This window comes from Macaca thibetana, chromosome 16 (assembly GCF_024542745.1).
Source record: "Macaca thibetana thibetana isolate TM-01 chromosome 16, ASM2454274v1, whole genome shotgun sequence".
NCBI classification, from domain to species: domain Eukaryota; kingdom Metazoa; phylum Chordata; class Mammalia; order Primates; family Cercopithecidae; genus Macaca; species Macaca thibetana.
Window position 1 is genome coordinate 15,888,385 of NC_065593.1, and position 17,826 is coordinate 15,906,210.

General features: G+C 46.9%; 1 protein-coding gene across 2 annotated transcripts in view; it reads left to right on the forward strand.

The window, feature by feature from the left end:
- The first annotated feature begins 276 nt into the window (after positions 1–276).
- Positions 277–17,826, forward strand: part of DHX33 (DEAH-box helicase 33) — a 29,662-nt gene continuing 12,112 nt past the window's right edge. Inside the window, exons 1-8 of one of the 2 annotated variants that reach the window (XM_050765291.1) lie at positions 277–756; positions 5,928–6,088; positions 7,074–7,301; positions 8,102–8,272; positions 13,366–13,551; positions 14,269–14,380; positions 15,604–15,763; positions 15,907–15,995. In XM_050765291.1, the coding sequence (XP_050621248.1) occupies positions 291–756; positions 5,928–6,088; positions 7,074–7,301; positions 8,102–8,272; positions 13,366–13,551; positions 14,269–14,380; positions 15,604–15,763; positions 15,907–15,995 (1,573 nt within the window). In that variant the 5' untranslated portion in view covers positions 277–290. The remainder of the gene's footprint in view (positions 757–5,927; positions 6,089–7,073; positions 7,302–8,101; positions 8,273–13,365; positions 13,552–14,268; positions 14,381–15,603; positions 15,764–15,906; positions 15,996–17,826) is intronic. The other variant, XM_050765292.1, reaches the window with a different exon arrangement.

The following is a 17,826-nucleotide window of genomic DNA, read 5'->3' on the forward strand; positions in this document are numbered from 1 at the left end:
GTTTAGAGGATTAGACAATGCACATTTGTGCTTCTCATTGATTTTACAGAATTAAGTACTTTTCTTGAAGAGTGACTGTGATTCGGACAGAGAAGGAGAAAACGCGTGTTTACTGAAAAGAAGTAACGCTACTAAAACAAAACAATGAGAAAACCCTCGTTAACCAAGACTACAGTCCCACGGAACCGTACACCCTGTTTTTCGCGGTTGTAGCTCCGGGCCTTTTCTTGGTTGTACCTCAGGCCCTGCTTTTCCCACCCCCAGGAAGTGAAAGCCTTCCCAAGCCCCCAATGCATGCTGGGAGTTGCAGTCCCTTTTCGAAAGGCTGGGGCGGCCGTGATGTCATCGGTGGTCGCCGGGAGCCGCCAGCACGTGGCGAGGAAGGGGCGGTGCGCGCCTGCTGTCTGCACCTGAGAGGGGGCAGGAGCTGCCGGCGCTTGCGCCTCCTGCTGCGGTGCCCTCCCGACATGCCGGAGGAGGCGGGCTTCCCGCCGGCCAAGAGATTCCGGCCGGGCTCTGGGCCTCCGAGCCGCTCTGGGTCCTTCCCTCCTGGGAGGCAAGTGGTGATGCTGCTGACTGCGGGCAGCGGCGGCAGAGGTGGAGGAGGAGGCCGGAGGCAGCAGCCGCCCCTGGCCCAGCCCTCGGCCAGTCCCTACCCTGAAGCTGTGGAGCTGCAGCGCCGGAGTCTGCCCATCTTCCAGGCGCGGGGACAACTGTTGGCCCAGCTCCGAAACCTGGACAACGCGGTCCTCATCGGTGAGTGGCCGCGCCGGCGGGCTCTTCCTTGCACTTCGTCCGTGGCTTAGCTAAAGCAGTTTTTCTTACATGCCTCTCAATCCCTTTCGTTCTTGGTTTCAACAAACCTGAATACCTTTTCTGGGCCAGACCTGGAGAGGGGCCTTGAAGAAGGGTCCGGCAGCCCTGCCCTGGAGGCGCTGGACAGCCCGGTGAGAGTGACCGACGTGTGTAGGCAAAGACTCACCTTCCGTGTAAAAGGATAGAGACACGTACCGGGGACTTGCGGGGCTTAGGAGAGTGGATCTGACCCAGTTTGTGAGGAGGTGGCTGGGGAGGTCGTGTGGGAGGGAGGGCGTTCTAGGCAGGAGAGAAAGTCTTTTGAGAGATGGGAACCTGAACACATTCCGGTGGAAAGGGAAGGTGTAGTTTCTGGTGCATGAAAACAGGCAGAGTTGTTGGGCAGGGACTGATTTCAAGGGGCTTTCATCCCCCACGTGTTAGAGGAGATACTGAAGGACGGAAAGGATGAGCAGCCAAAAAGGGGAAGGAGACCCATGAGTGCTGCTAGTCAAAGGAATGCAGAGTGAGCAGATGCAGCAGTCCAGTCCAGTTTCACTGGACTTGGATGTGATGCCCACTGGATTTGGATGTGAGCTATTTGTAAGAGTTAAAGAAAAAGGAAAGAAACACGAAACGCAACTGGCAATTAAAGACGGGTTTTCTTTAGTTAAAACCTGAGAGGCGCTCCTGGCCGAGTTCGGTCAGGAGCCCTTCCTCTTACAGACTTAAGAGTATATATTGGTTTTAGGGTGAGGGCCCTTATCACAAGCTTGGAATGTTTATAGGTGTGGAGAAGTTTTTGGCGGGATTGGACTCTCTTTGGGAGGAGGGGAGGTTGTCTTGGAGCAGACATCTTTCCGGCCCGGAGGGGAGTTATCTCCCGGCTAACATCTTCTCGGCCAGAGCCAGGTTATCTTGGGGTTGACATGTGTCTGGTCGGGGATGAGTTTGGAATGTTTCTGATTGGAGATGTTATTTGTGGTCTATGGTCGTGCTGACCTTAGCCATTACGCTGATGCCCTTTGGATTTAGGCGGTTTTTTAAGGTGAACTTTTGAATGAGGGGCTTGTCCAAGATGGTGATGCTCCTGCTCTGTCAATCCAGACCCTTCAGTTATAAAAAGGAGGAGGGACGGCATGTTCTTTCTGGCTACTTCCTGTTAACCAGGGGACGGAGAGTTTCCTGGCCTCAGGTTGACTGTAGGAGCAATGCCATCTGTAGATGTTTTTGGGGAGTTTGTTTGTGAAATGGCCATGATCCTGTCATTTAAAAATCTTTGAGAAAGGTTAATTAGGCAGGGTAAGAACATTAGTCCCTTGGCCGGGCGCGGTGGCTCACGCCTGTATCCCAGCACTTTGGGAGGCCCAGACGGGTGGATCACAAGGTCAGGAGATCGAGACCATCCTGGCTAACACCATGAAACCCCTTCTCTACTGAAAATACAAAAACTAGCCGGGCGTGGTGGCGGGCGCCTGTAGTCCCAGCTACTCGGGAGGCTGAGGCAGGAGAATGGCTTGAACCCGGGAGGCGGAGCTTGCAGTGAGCAGATCGCACTACTGCACTCCAGCCTGGGCGACAGAGCCAGACTCTGTCTCAAACAAATAAACAAAAAAGAGTATTAGTCCCAGGCATAGTGTTAGGAGAGAGCCCAGGAATGGGATGACGCATGCTATGATTTTGTTTTTAAACCAAGAGTCTATTTGGTTGTTTTGGTACTCCCTTAGCTTTTTAGCCTTTTCTTTAAGTTTTTTTTAGCAGTGCTTTTTATTTTTACTAGGCCCGATTGGTTGATATAGAAACAGGCGTGAACCACCGCGCCCAGCCCCCTCAAAACAATTTTTTAACCTTTTAACATGGGTTAAAATGTACATTCTTATCCCTCCTTATAATCTTTTTGCCAAAAGTGTATTTTACTTTCCTTACACACCTTGCACATAAACTGCCTCTTCAACAGTTTTAAATGCATGTTACATTGTTAACTTTTAGCAACCTTTAGCTTTGTTGAAAACCTTGGTAAGTTTAGGATTTTAATTATGCGCTGGGTGTACAGCCTAGGACTTAGACAGAAGTGCAGATAAGAAGTGCTGGCTTCTTTCAGCATTTAGCTCCTTGCGTCCTAGGTTTTAACCTAGCTGCAAAGCAGGCAAATTGTACAGCTAAGAGTTGTAGTGACATTTTATAAAGCATTCAGGAAGCCTAATCACTTTTAAATTGTGAAACATTTCTTGCATAAATTTCCTTTTACAAAATTTTTCACGACTTTCACAGTCTCTGACACTATTGATCGTGGATCCCTTGGAGAGCTATTTCAACAAAGCTCTGTGGGTAACAGCTGATTTGTCATTGAGCTGAGGGCTGAAAGCAGGGGGAGCAGGCTTCTGTTTTGAGAAAAGGGAGGGAAGCTGAGAGGAACTTTACAGATGCTGCTCAATTTAGGACGGGGTTATGTGTGGACGAACCCACCCATCCTCATAAGTTGAAAATATCCTAAGTTGGAAATGCATTGAATATGCACAGCTGGCCTTCGGTGTGCTCGAACATGTACATTAGCCTATGGTTTGGTGATATCATCTAACACAAAGCCTATTTTATAATAGTCTTGAATATTTCATGTCATTTATTGAATACCATACTGAAAGTGACAAACAGGTGTGTGGGTACTCAAAAGAACAGTTGCTACTGTATGGTTTTGACTTTTGCTCCATCCTGAAGTCGAGCAGTTCTAAGGCAGGGACCGTCTGTATTCAGAGGTTGAGGGGAAGAACTCAATAGGGAGGGAGGCTGAAGATAGAATCGAGCTAACGGAGCAAAGATCAGGAGGTGTGGGGAAGCGGGGAGCTTGGCCACAAGCGCTAGATGCAGGGCTGGTCTGGAAGAGGAGGAAGGCTAAGAGGCTGCAGAGCTAGAGAATGGATGTAAGGACGGTGCACTGCAGCAGGGCTTGTAGGGGCAGGTAGGGAGATGATCACATTTTAGAACCCCACTTCTGTGAGACAGGTTCAGGAGCTCTGCTCAGAATGGGAGTCACTGGGCTTCAAGTGGGCCCTTGGGGAGGATGGAGACAAGACAGGCTGCAAAAACAAGAAATCAGATCCTGGTAGTACTGGTGCCTAGGTGCATTTCGGCTACACTATAAACTCAGGTTTGCTTCTGCACAACCTAATTATAGCTTGAACATCCCAAATCTGAAAATCCAAAATCCAGAGGGGGCTCCAAGGAGCATTTCCTTTGAGCATCATGTCGGGTGCTCAAAAAGTTTTGGATTTGGGAGCATTTAGGACTTCAGATTTTCACAAATAAAATGCTCAGCCAGTAAGTATAATGCGAATATTACAAAACTTGAAAGCATCCAAAGTTCACAACACTTCTGGTGCCAAGCATTTTGTATTTTACTTTAGCAACACTCAGTTGCCCTGGTACAGGAGCAGGAAAGATGGACAGAGACATTAATTCAAGTTTGGGGTTTTGCCTAGTGGATTCAGCAGGAAGATTGCAGAATAATCAAATTCTTAGTCTGATTCTTGTCTGGGTCAGGAAGGATGAGCAGTCAGAGGGGGCTGACAGACTGACAGGAAAAAAACCCCACAAATAATGGGACTGGAGGACTCTGTGAGGTCAGAGAGGCCTGGTGGTAACTGGAGGGAGGGGAAGGATGCGCAGATTTGCTGAGTTTTTTGCTCTAATCAGGCACTATTAAAGGAACTCACACAAGGCAGGAAATAACATTTACTGCGTGCTTATTGTATGCAAAATACTCAAGTACCTGTGAGGGACTTGCAGAGCACTGCCCTCCGGGAGCTTCTGGTGTTGTGGGAGGATGGACACATTTAAACTCTTCTGTACAACGCAGCATGGTCAGTGCTGAAAGACAGATGAACAAGGCTCTCTGGAGCCCAGAGGAGGGCCACCTGTGCAACCAGGAGAGCGTGTCTGAGGCCTGACTCATCTTAGAGTTTGCCAGGCAGGCAGTGTGAGGGCAGGTGTTCTGCCCATAGTGTGGGCAGAGGCAGAGGGGTTGAAGGGAGGCAGCAGGCTGGGGAGTGGCCAGGAGTTGAAGGCAGCAGTGCATGAATGGATGTCTCTTCGTGTCCATCAGTATGCAGAAATCTATGTAACAGTTGTTTTATATTTTAACTATGTAAATTATTTTATTTTATATTTTAACTATGTAAATTACCTTTTGAACATTTATATCGTTTCCAGTTTTTTTCTGTCAGGAGCAAAATTGAATAAAATCTCTTCGAAGCTGTATCTTTATACACAAGTTTACTTATTTTCTTAGGATCAATTTCTGCAAGCAGAATTGTGGGGCAAAGGATATAAACATTTTAAATATTTAAAAAACATAATTTGGCCTCCTGAGAAACAATACCAATTAGCCAACTAACTTCGCCAGCAGTACACGTACCTGAATGCCCGTTCTCCTGAGGCTTTACCAACTCAGAGTATTTTATCTTTTACTTCTGACTTTGAGCTGTTTGTTTGGTGAAATTTAAGTCAGTTTGCTATTTGTTGTTGTTGTTTTTCTAAGACAGGGTCTCATTCTGTTGCCCATGCTGGAGTGTAGTGGTGTGATCATGGCTCACTGCAGCCTGGACCTCCCTGGCTCCGCAATATGCCCACCTCAGCCTTCAGAGTAGCTGGGACCACAGGCGTGCACCACCACGTCCAACTAATTTTGTATTTTTTGTAAAGACAACTCCTGGGCTCAAGTGATCCTCCTCCCTTGGCCTCCCGACGGGCTAGGATCACAGGAATGAGCCACTGTGCCCAGCCAATTTGCATTTCTTTTTCTTTTTTTTTTTCTTTCCAGACATTGTCTCACACTATCTCCCAGGCTGGCATGCAGTGGCACAATCATGGCTTACTGTAACCTTGAACTCCTGGGCCTCATGATCCTTCTGTCTCAGCCTCCCTAGTTGCTGGGACTACAGGCACATGCAACCACACCTGGCTAATTGTTGTTGTTGAGACAGGGTCTTGCTGTGTTGCCCAGGCTGATCTTGAACTCCTGGGCTCAAGAGAGCCTCCTACCTCGGCCTCCCAAAGTACTGAGATTATAGGTGCCAGCCCTGGCGCCCAGCCCTAATTTGCATTTCAATGAGCCTTTTTTTTTCCCTCTCTCCTAGGGGAAACTGGCTCTGGGAAGACAACTCAGATCCCTCAGTACCTGTATGAAGGAGGGATCAGCCGCCAGGGCATCATTGCTGTGACCCAGCCTCGTCGAGTAGCTGCCATCTCTCTTGCTACTAGAGTCTCAGACGAGAAGAGAACTGAACTCGGGAAGCTGGTACCTGGTTCCTTCTTTACTCTTAATACTTCTTGACTAAACAGTTCTCCCACCATGCCCGCTGCCTGTTATTTTTCTAAACAAGACTCCTTTTACATAATGAGCTGCTTTTCTTGCCTATTCTTCCGAGAGTTCTTTACAAGCTCCTGAGAGATCAGGGGCTCTATTGGTCCCATGTGCTTTGCTTTCAAAATCTGTTGTCAAGTTGGATAAATTAGTTGTTTTCTTTGAACATCTTAAGCCTTCAGTAACCTCTGTTAACTCTCTTATCTATATGTCTTTCTAGAAACATTGTAAGCATTATGCCAGTGTATATGTGAGTATTGAGAATGAGTCTCAGAACTGTATATAAGACAGATTTGTGTGTGTGTACTCATTTCACTTAAAAATATTTTAGACATCTTTTCATATCTGTACATAACTTCACATGAAACTTATTTATTTATTTATTTTATTTTGAGACTGTCTTGCGCTGTCACCCAGACTGGAGTACAGTGGCACAATCGCGGCTCACTGCAACCTCCGCCTCCTGGGTTCAAGCGATTATCCTGCCTCAGCCTCCGGAGTAACTGGGATTACAGGCACCCGCCACCACGCCCGGCTAATTTTTGTATTTTTTAGTAGAGACGGGGTTTCACCATATTGGTCAGGCTGGTCTCAAACTCCTGACCTCATGATCCACTTGCCTCGGCCTCCCAAAGTGCTGGGATTACAGGTGTGAGCCTCCGCGCCTAGCCCACATGAAATTATCAAATAGCTTGAGCTAGAAGGTTAATTTTAAATATTCCTTGTAATAGTTACATTAATTGCAGTTGAAGCAAACTTGACCATGGTCTCTCCCAGCTAGATTGCATGCCTCCCAAGGGAGTAGGAAGGGTTGGTGTTGGTCTTATTCAATGTGGTGGTGCAAGCGCCCAACTTAGTGCTGGACGCAGCAGGCGCTCGAGAAATGTTTGATGACCAAATAAGTTGTTTCTCTGCACAGGTCGGCTATACAGTGCGCTTTGATGACGTCACCTCAGAAGACACCAGGATCAAGTTTCTGACAGACGGCATGCTTCTGCGCGAAGCAATTTCAGACTCTCTGCTTCGGAAGTACAGCTGCGTCATTTTGGATGAAGCTCACGAACGGACTATCCACACAGATGTGCTCTTTGGAGTGGTTAAAACCGCACAGAAGAGGAGAAAGGAACTAGGGAAACTTCCTCTGAAAGTATGCATAACACACAGAAGGAAACAGGCCTGGCCGGGCGTAGGGGCTCACTCCTGTAATCCCAGCACTTTGGAAGTCCGAGGCGGGTGGATCACCTGAGGTCAGGAGTTCGAGACTAACCTGGGCCAACATGGTGAAACCCTGTCTCTACTAAAAATACGAGAAATGAGCTGGGCATGGTGGTGTGTGCCTGTAGTTCCAGCTACTTGGGAGGCTGAGGCATGAGTCACTTGAACCTGGGAGGCGGAAGTTGTAATGAGCTGAGATCGCACCACTGCACTCCAGCCTGGGCGACAACAGTGAAACTCTGTCTCGATTTTTTTTTTTTTTTTGAGACGGAGTCTCGCTCTGTTGCCCAGGCTGGAGTGCAGTGGTGCGATCTCGGCTCACTGCAAGCTGCGCCTCCCGCGTTCACGCCTTTCACAGGCACCCGCCACCACGCCCAGCTAATTTTTTGTATTTTTAGTAGAGACGGGGTTTCACCAGGTTAGCCAGGATGATCTCGATCTCCTGACCTCGTGATCCACCCGTCTCGGCCTCCCAAAGTGCTGGGATTACAGGCGTGAGCCACTGTGCCCGGCGAAACTCCATCTCAAAAAAAAAAAAAAAGGAAAGGAAACTGGCCTGGCCTGTGTTCTTTAGCAGGGTGTTCTCCTCTGCCTGTTCTGCTCAGAGCCTTGGAAGAACGTTAGCTATAATGGAGGTGGCACAGGCCTCAATCATCTGCTTTTGGGGCTTGAGAGGGACATGGAAAGGCTGTCCCAATGTTTGCTTCTGGTCCTCTTCGTTCTTTCATGCAGGTGATTGTGATGTCAGCTACGATGGATGTGGACCTGTTCTCTCAGTATTTCAATGGCGCCCCCGTCCTCTACCTAGAGGGTCGGCAGCATCCGATCCAAGTGTTTTACACCAAACAGCCTCAGAATGATTACCTGCACGCCGCGCTTGTCTCAGTCTTCCAGATCCACCAGGTATGGTGTGGGGGGCAAATTCCCAAAAAGTTGTCTTTTATCTTGCAGTTGGTAGTGAGAATATTGAGCCTTAAAAAGCAAAGCTACTGAATAAAAAAACAGCTTTGTGAGTTGTGTCATCAACATGAATAAGGAAGCCAGGCGCAGTGGCTCACGCCTGTAATCCCAGCACTTTGGGAGGCCAAGGCGGGCGGATCACCTGAGGTCAGGAGTTCAAGACCAGCCTGGCCAACATGGTGAAACCCCATCTCTACAAAAATACAGAAATTATCCGGGCCTGATGGCAGGTGCCTGTAGTCTCAGCTACTCAGGAGGCTGAGGCAGGAGAATCGCCTGAACCCAGGAGGCGGAGGTTGCAGTGAACCGAGATCGCAACACTGCACTCCAGCCTGGGTGACAGAGGGAGACTCTGTCTGGAAAAAAAAAAAAAAGATGAATAAGGAGTTGATTTGCTGTGTCTGGATTTTTATCCTTTATTTATGGTGTCTCTCCTTTTCTCTGAAAAGAAAAATAATTCAACTCTGACCAGCAGCTTTCTTACACTGAGCCAGAAAATTGCCATGTTAGAGCAGTAGCTTACCAACATTTCTTGATTATAACCCCTATTAAGAAGTACTTTTGGCTGGGCGCAGTGGCTCACACCTGTAATCCCAGCACTTTGGGAGGCTGAGGTGAGCGGATCACGAGGTCAGGAGATCGAGACCATCCTGGCTAACACGGTGAAACCCCATCTCTACTAAAAATACAAAAAATTAGCCAGGCATGGTGGCGGACGCCTTTAGTCCCAGCTACTCCGGAGGCTGAGGCAGGAGAATGGTGTGAACCCGGGAGGCGGAGCTTGCAGTGAGCCGAGATCATGCCACTGCACTCCAGCCTGGGCGACAGAGCGAGACTCCGTCTCAAAAAAAACAAAAGAAGCACTTTTTATTTTGCAACCCAGTATGCTATACATATAACTGAAATAAGTCTATGAAACACCACTTCTGGCCAGGCATGGTGACTCACACCTGTAATCTCAATGCTTTGGGAGGCCAAAGCAGGAGGATCACTTGAGTCCAGGAGTTCAAGACCAGTCTGACAACATAGCAAAACCCTGTCTCTATAAAAAATTATAAAAATTATTTTTTAAAAAAGAAACTACGTCTTTTACTACATGTTGGGTACTCTGATATTTTGTACCTCATTTAAAGAAAAAGTTGGCGAGGCACAGTGGCTAACACCTGGAATCCTAGCACGTTGGGAAGCAGAGGTGGGTAGGATTGCTTGAGCTCAGGAGTTTGAGACCAGCCTGGGCAACATAGCAAGACCTCATCTCTACTAAAAATAAAAAAAATCAGCCAGGTGTGGGGGTGCATGCCTGTAGTCCCAGCTACTTGGGATGCTGAGGTAGGAGGATCACTTAAGCCTGGAAGATTAAGGCTGTAGTGAACTATGATCACTGCACTCCAGCCTGGGAGACAGAGCAAGATCCTATCTCAAAAAAAGAAGAAATTGACATTGGCCCAATAATGGGTTGCAACTTAAGAGTTTTTTTTTTTTTTTTTAACTATATTAGGAGAATATTAAAAAATATTTTCTCATTTTATTAAACATTTACTTCAAAAATTTGAATCATTAAATCACTTTTGTTTAATTTGTATAAGATTTAATATTTTTACCTTCCTATTGGCTTTCTGAGAAAATCCAGAGGCAAGCTTTTAAAATTAAGTTTTATTTAATTTACTTATTTAGAGACAGGGTCTCATTCTGTCACCCAGGCTGGAGAACAGTGGCATAATCATAGCTCACTGCAGCCTCGATCTCCTGGGCTCAAGCAATCCTCCTGCCTTTGCCTCCTGAGTAGCTGGAACTATAGGCACACACCACTACACCTGGCTAATTTTTTTTATGTTTTGTGGACACAGGGTCTTGCTCTGTTTCCCAGGCTGGTCTCAAACTCCTGGCCTCAAGTGATTTTCCCGACTCAGCCTCCCAAAGCACTGGGATTGCAGATGTGAGAAACCGTGCCCAGTCAATTTTTATTTTAAAAGAAGTGATGCATGTGGGGGTTTAAAGTTTTAAAAAGTCAAGTAGTCTATAGTAAAAGGCTCATAATAAAAGAATAACAGTTGTTTTTACTTCAACATCCCAGATTTCTGCTGTTTAGGGCACCTCCTTTCAGTCTCTACATATTGCTTTCGTATTTCTAAACTACCTTGCTTTTGCCACTGTTTCTTGAGTTATGGGTATCAGGCATCATATGCTAATTTCTTACCATGGTGACAAGAGTTTAGAATTGCCCCTCCCCAGCCCCCTTTATCTCCAGCCTCTTGACAGTTCTATCATGATGTTTTTGTTTAGGTTTTTGTTTTTGAGGCAGGATCTTGCTGTGTTGCCCAGGCTGGTCGTGAACTCCTGGGCTCAAGCAATCCTCCTGCCTCAGCATTGGGGAGTAACTACATGCTTGCATCCTTGTGTCTGGCCTATTATGATGTTTTCTGAGTCCAGTATTAATACTAACAATATCATGACCACACATTGCTAGTAGCACACCGTCATCCCTATACCTTGTTTCTTGAACAACACAGTTGTGTAACTTTTGTAGGTAGCTCTGGCTCATTTTTTTCCAAATGTTCCAACATCTCTCATATGCCAATCGTGAATGGTTCTGTGTTCAAGTGCAGTCTGTCTTTTCAGAGTCCCTTACGCGGCTGTTCCAGTTAGGGCAGGTGGCTCTCCTGGGCCTTTGTGCAGTTGTTATCATGACTCTTCCCTTTGTCACCATTTTCCCGTGGTGAAGCCCAGCGCTTCCCAGTCTCCTGGCCGCCCTGGGTAGGAGAGGGAACTGGAGGGTTTAACCACGCTATACTCAGACTTCGAGCCAATCCCTGGGTTTTCACTCTCCCACAACACGATGTGTAGTTCCCTCCCTCCAGCCAAGTCATCCAGCCCCTTTCCCCTCTCTCTTCCAAAGTGATTTGAGCCTCCTCATCTCTCATTGTCTTCTTTTTCTGAGACAGTGGCCTTTACTGTCGTTTTCATAGTATTTGGGGAAGAAGTCTGCCTTGTTTAACTGTGGAAAGCAAACGAGATGAGAATTTTTCATAAATGGCAGCTGCTGGTGCATTAGGTTACCCCTGGCTTTGATGAAATCTCCCACTGATGAGGTTTTGACTGATTTAGATTTTGTCCTGTCTGTGTGTACCTCTGAACAATTGTTCTGTTAATACTGGGCTGAAAAAAAGATACACATTTTAAAAATATGTATTTTTACATATATACCTAAACATACATATAATTATTAACATTTTTTTCTATTTATTTTGCCATTAGGCTTTTTTTTTTTTTTTTTTTTTTTTGAGATGGAGTCTCACTCTGTCGCCCAGACTGGAGTGCAGTGACATGAACTCGGCTCACTGCAACCTCTGCCTCCCAGGTTGAAGCTATTCTTGTGCCTCAGCCCCCCAAGTATCTGGAACCACACCCGGCTAACTTTTGTATTTTTAGTAGAGATGGGATTTCACTGTGTTGGACAGGCTGGTCTCAAACTGTTGACCTCAACCCATTTGCCCGCCTCAGCCTCCCAAAGTGCTGAGGTTACAGGCATGAGCCACCTCGCCCAGCCCATCAAGCACTTTATTTTATTTTATTTTATTTTTGAGATGGAGTCTCACTGTGTCACCCAGGCTGGAGTGCAGTGGTGCGATATTGGCTCACTGCAACCTCCGCCTCCCACGTTCAAGTGATTCTCCTGCCTCAGCCTCCCGAGTAGCTGGGATTACAGGCGTGTGCCACCATGCCTGCCTAATTTTTTGTATTTTTAGTAGAGATGGGTTTCACTGTGTTAGCCAGCATGGTCTTGATCTCCTGACCTTGTAATCCACCCGCCTCGACCTCCTGAAGTGCTGGGATTACAGACGTGAGCCACTACGCCTGGCCCTATTTAATTTAATTTTATTTTATTTTATTTTATTTATTTATTTTATTTTGAGAGAAAGTCTTGCTCTGTTGGCCAAGCTGGAGTGCAGTGGCGCAATCTGGGCTCACTGCAATCTCCACCTCCCAGGTTCAAGCAATTCTCTTGCCTCAGCCTCCTGAGGAGCTGGGATTACAGGCACCCACCACCACTCCCAGCTAATTTTTGTATTTTTAGTAGAGACAGGGTTTCACCATGTTGGTCAAGCTGGTCTCGAACTCCTGACCTCAGGTGATCTGCCCGCCTTGTCCTCCCAAAGTGTCAAGCACTTTACATCAAACAAATTAATATGTCTGATCAGAAATCAAAGAAAAATCAGGGCATTAGGTATGTCATTCACACTTGGGTGTTGTTCCCTTTGAAAGTGAGGAACCCCATTAACCTCAACAGCTCAAGCAGTTGTCCAAGTATACAGTGTATGTTTGGGGGCGTGTGAAAGCGCTTTCGACGGCATCATTATTAAAGGCTCCTTTTCCAGCGTGGCTGCATCTGTTCATTTCCACGGATTAGGATTTCCCCAAGTTGCCTTCTGTTTTGTCAACCTCGTCTTTCAAGATGCTTACAAAAGGAAGGAAGCCTCATGCAGATTTTATTTGCTTGCCTGATTATGCTTTTCATGGTATTGTTCTTGTTAGAAAAAACAATCTGATGATTTTCCTTCAGAATTTCATCACTGGCCTATAAACATAGCTGGCTAACTCCTATATATTCCAGTTTTGTTTTTTATGTTTTTGAGTCAGGGTCTCGTTCTGTCGCCCAGGCTGGAGTGCAGTGGCAAACAGCTGGAACTATAGGCATGTGCCACCACCCCTGACTAATTTTTTAAAAAGTGTTTTGTAGAGATGGGATCTTGCTGTGTTGCCCAGACTGGTCACAAACTCCTGGCCACCAACTATCCTCCCGCCTCGGCCTCCCAAAGTGCTAGGTTCACAGGCGTGAGCCATCACACCCAGCCTATTACCATTTTATGCACTGCTGGTCGGGGTTCTCTCCAAGCTAGACATCAACTTTTAGGCTCATTTACATTTCCATAGTTAAGAAAAATAACTCTGGGAAACATCATCAATCACCATTGTCTTTTCCTGTGCAAGCTGCAATTCTATCAATGCCTAGTAAACCCCCTCTACCTTTTTTACAGGAAGCCCCTCCTTCACAGGACATCCTGGTGTTCCTCACCGGGCAGGAGGAGATCGAAGCCATGAGCAAGACCTGCCGAGACATTGCAAAGCACCTCCCAGACGGCTGCCCTGCGTTGCTGGTCCTTCCGCTGTACGCCTCCCTGCCCTATACGCAGCAGCTGCGAGTCTTCCAAGGGGCCCCAAAGGTGAGTGCACCACCTCTTCTCTCCAGCCCTACTGTGGGCACCCAGACGGATCCACCAGTGAGGTCTGTGTACCTATTACCAGGTTCCAGATAAGGTGTATGGGATGGGCTACCCAGGTACCAGATGAGCGCATCGAGGAGGCGCAGGAGCACGATGCACGGTGACATATATGGCAGTCCTGTGATGGGAGCAGGGAGGCAGTTGTTGGGATGAGGGAGAGTATAATCCAAAGCTGCAAGGTGACTTCTAAGGACCCGCATAAATTGCATGTGTCCATTGTGGCATTTATTGTGTGCCTTTGCCGTGCCAGGCACTGTGCTAGCTTTGATATCCACTGTCTCTCATCCTCATGGGAACCGGCAAGGCCGGTGATGATCCCATGGGGATCGCGAGGCCCCAAGAGGGGAAGTCACACTTGCTCAAGGAGCGCATAGTAAGTCACTGGCGGGGCCACGATTCCAACCCACATCTACTTGCTTCTGATTCCTGTGCTTGTTCCGCTACATCTCATTGCCTCAAATTGACCTTTAAGACTGCAGCGTCCCTTCCCCTGCCTAGTTGAATGACCAACCATTCATATTAATGACTGCCATTAATAATGGAGTCATCTTTTCGTGGTCCTGAGTGACTTGTGGAAATCAATGGTGAGAATATGTTTGAAGGCTTCTGAATCATCCGTGTGTCAATGCGGCTTTTTGGTTTTCTTCCTCCTTTTAGGGCTATCGCAAAGTGATCATTTCAACCAACATCGCTGAAACCTCCATAACCATTACAGGAATAAAATATGTAGTTGACACGGGCATGGTTAAAGCAAAGAAGTATAACCCTGGTGAGAATTTGTAGTTCGTGAATGTCTCTCATGTGTCTAGTGAGCAGCCACTGAAACTGTAGCCCGCAGTTTTCCCCCGAGTGTTTCATGTTTGTAACTAGCAAATTCGGGTGGCAGGCGCCATGAGCGAGATCATCTACACTCCAGGTCCACAAAGGAGTCCTGAGGCGGGTATGTGAGACAGGAAGTAGAGGCAGGAAGGAAGAGCCCAGGTCGAGCAAACTTGGGCACACAGGGTCTGGGACCTGAACAGAGGGTCCAGTACCCCATCAGAAGTCAGCTGTAAGGCCAGGAACAGCTGGGTGTCAATCAAAGGCTGTCATCAGAAACTATATATATATACACACACACACACACACATACACATATATATACATATATATATATGGCTGGTTTGAGCTCCCAGGTTTCCTAGGAAGGAACCAGATCCCCTGGCGGGGCTGAGGCATAGAAGGAGCACTGGCTTCTCCTAAGAAGGTGCAGTGGGAAGCTAACTTAAGGTCATCTTGACTCATGTCTGTTTGATATTTCATTTTATTCCACAGAGGATTGGAGGCCACTGAAATTATTGATCCCAATTATTGAGCTGAAATGCTCTAGCAAACATTTGAGGGTCCTGACTTCCACAGGTGTATCTTTTCGAGATGATGTAGGTGAAAGAACTTGGGTCTCCAGTGCCTGGCTAAGAATACACTTTTATCAAGAAAATGAACCTCATTTACTGCTAGAAAACAGACATCACATTATTTCTGTCTTACAACAGAACTGGGAGGGAGGATAAAGCTCCCAAGTGATTTGAGGCATTGAATTCCGGAGTTGTTGATTGATAGTATGACCACCATCCTCGTTTGCTGAAACTGTCCCAGTTTTAGCGCCCAGAATCCCACATCCCAGGAAACCCTCTGTCCCAAGCAAACGGGAGGGGTTGGCCGTCCTACCACCTAAGGCAAGACCTCGGAAACTCTTCTGGCCCCTTGCTGCATGCGTGAGTTTTCTCTGACGTTTTCGTGACAGATTTCACGCTGGGCTTATTGCAAAGCCTCGTTTCACTAGGGCCAAACCGCTGCGGAGCATCCTGGTTTTGCGCTGTCCATTGTGCTAGCCTTGAGGTTTTCTGGACCCCTGTGTTGCTGAAAGAACCGCTGGTGTGCTTCCTTTTATCAACACTGTAGAAAGAGTTTGTTCATGTGATGAAGCACTAATGGGGCTCACTCTCCGTCCAGACAGTGGTCTTGAGGTGTTAGCAGTGCAGCGGGTATCGAAGACGCAGGCTTGGCAGCGCACAGGGAGGGCTGGCAGAGAGGACAGTGGCATCTGTTACCGGCTCTACACGGAGGAGGAGTTTGAGAAGTTTGATAAGATGACCGTGCCAGAGATCCAGAGGTAGGCACCTGCACTGCTGCCGTTCGTCCCCACGTCTCTCCTGCTTGCCCAGAGCTGCGGTTTTTACTCACGCTCCTCCGTGAGTGGTTCTGACTCACTGGCAGAGGGATCAGGTGATGACCCTGGCCTCACGCTCTTCGCAGGTGTAACCTGGCCAGTGTGATGCTGCAGCTTCTGGCAATGAAAGTCCCAAATGTGCTCACCTTTGACTTCATGTCCAAGCCATCTCCAGGTAAGTGAAATCCACAGTTTTGCAGAAGGTGGGTGAGGAGACAAACAACAACAAATGGACACTTCCAAAAAAATAAAGTATTTTGGTCATCTCCTTTATTTAATTGTGTGGATAACAACATTAGTTATTAGAGAAGCATCTCAAAATCATGAAATGATAGATAAATTGATTGACTTTTAAAGAGACAGGGTCTCACTGTGTGGCCCAGGTGGAAGGGCAGTGGCTACCCACAGGCTCCATCACAGCCTCCAACTCCTGGGCTCCAGCGATCCTCCCGCTTCAGCCTTCCAAGTAGCTGGGACCACAGGCATGTGCCAGTGCTCCTAGCTATGAAATGATAGATTCTGTACTGTCAGCACCATCAATAAGTTTCCTTGACCTCTGGAACCAGTGAAGGTCATGTGAGTCCTTGGGTTACTACAGAACTGTAATGAAATTGTGCTTTTTTCAGCACAGGGACTGCAAAGATCACATTTCTGTGCCTTTAACTGGAATTTGATCAGTCTCCTGTTCATTGGTAATTTCTCTACAGTGGAAGAACATAATTGGAAATCTTTATGATAGTAGCTTTGGCACCTGGCCTCTCATCAATGCACCATTTTCCTTTTCTTCCCCCCGTTCCTTTTCTTAAGAAATGCAATTGGTTTAAAAAAGAAAGAAAGAAAACACAAAGTCAGCAATTGATTGGGTGTACAAGGGTCCTGCCCTAATCCTCAGGTTCATAGTTTTCTTCCCCTAGAACAACCACTGGAAGTATTTTCTAGTAGACTTCTAGAGCAAATGTATGCATATGTGAGTATATGTAGTATGTTTAATTTTATTTATGTATTTATTTATTTATTTTTGAGACAGGGTCTCGCTCAGGTTGTCCAGGATGGAGTGCAGTGGCACATTCTCATCTCAGTGCAGCCTCAACCTCCTGGGTTCAGGTGATTCTCCCACATCAGCTTCCCAAGTAGCTGGGAGTACAGGTGTGAGCCACCAAGCCCCCGCTGTAGTATGTTTTTGTTTTTGTTTTTGTTTTGAGACAGGATCTCACTCTGTTGCCCAGGCTGGAGTGCAGTGGTGCGATCCCAGCTCACTGCAACCTCTGCCTGCCAGGTTCAAGTGATTCTTCTACCTCAGCCTCCCAAGTTGCTGGGACTACAGGTGTGCACCACCACACCCAGCTAACTTTTGTATTTTTTAGTATAGATGGAGTTTCACTATGTTGGCTGGGCTGGTCTCGAACTCCTGACCTTGTGATCCACCCGCCTCAGTCTCCCAAAGTGCTGGGATTACAGGCGTGAGGTACCGCGCCCAGCCTGTAGTATGTTTTAAACCATAAACAGCAACAAACATTGAACATTGTTCTGTGCTTGATTTTTTCCCTTCATTGCTAAATCCTTACGAACAAATGATGATACATAAGGTATAAGGAATGATTAAAATCCAACACCTGTGTACCCAGTTGAAGCCCCCAGGGCACCCCCACCACCCGCTTGCCCTCGCCTCCTTCCACTCCTTTGGGGTAACCACTCCCACATTTTGTTTGTAATTGCCTTGCTTTTCTTTATTGTTTTACTATATGCGTCTGTATCCCTAAACCACCTGTTTGTTCTTTGTTTGTAAGTTTATGTTATTGAGTAAGCTGTTTTCATTCAGCTTGTTCTGTATAGTTTATTTGTGTTGATGCTTTTTCACATTAAGTGCTATTCTATTCTGTGAATAAACCAAAATGCATTTATCCATCCTTCAATTGGTAAATATTGCTTTAAAAAAAGCAATGAGAAGGCCGGGCGCGGTGGCTCACGCCTATAATCTCAGCACTTTGGGAGGCCGAGGCGGGCGG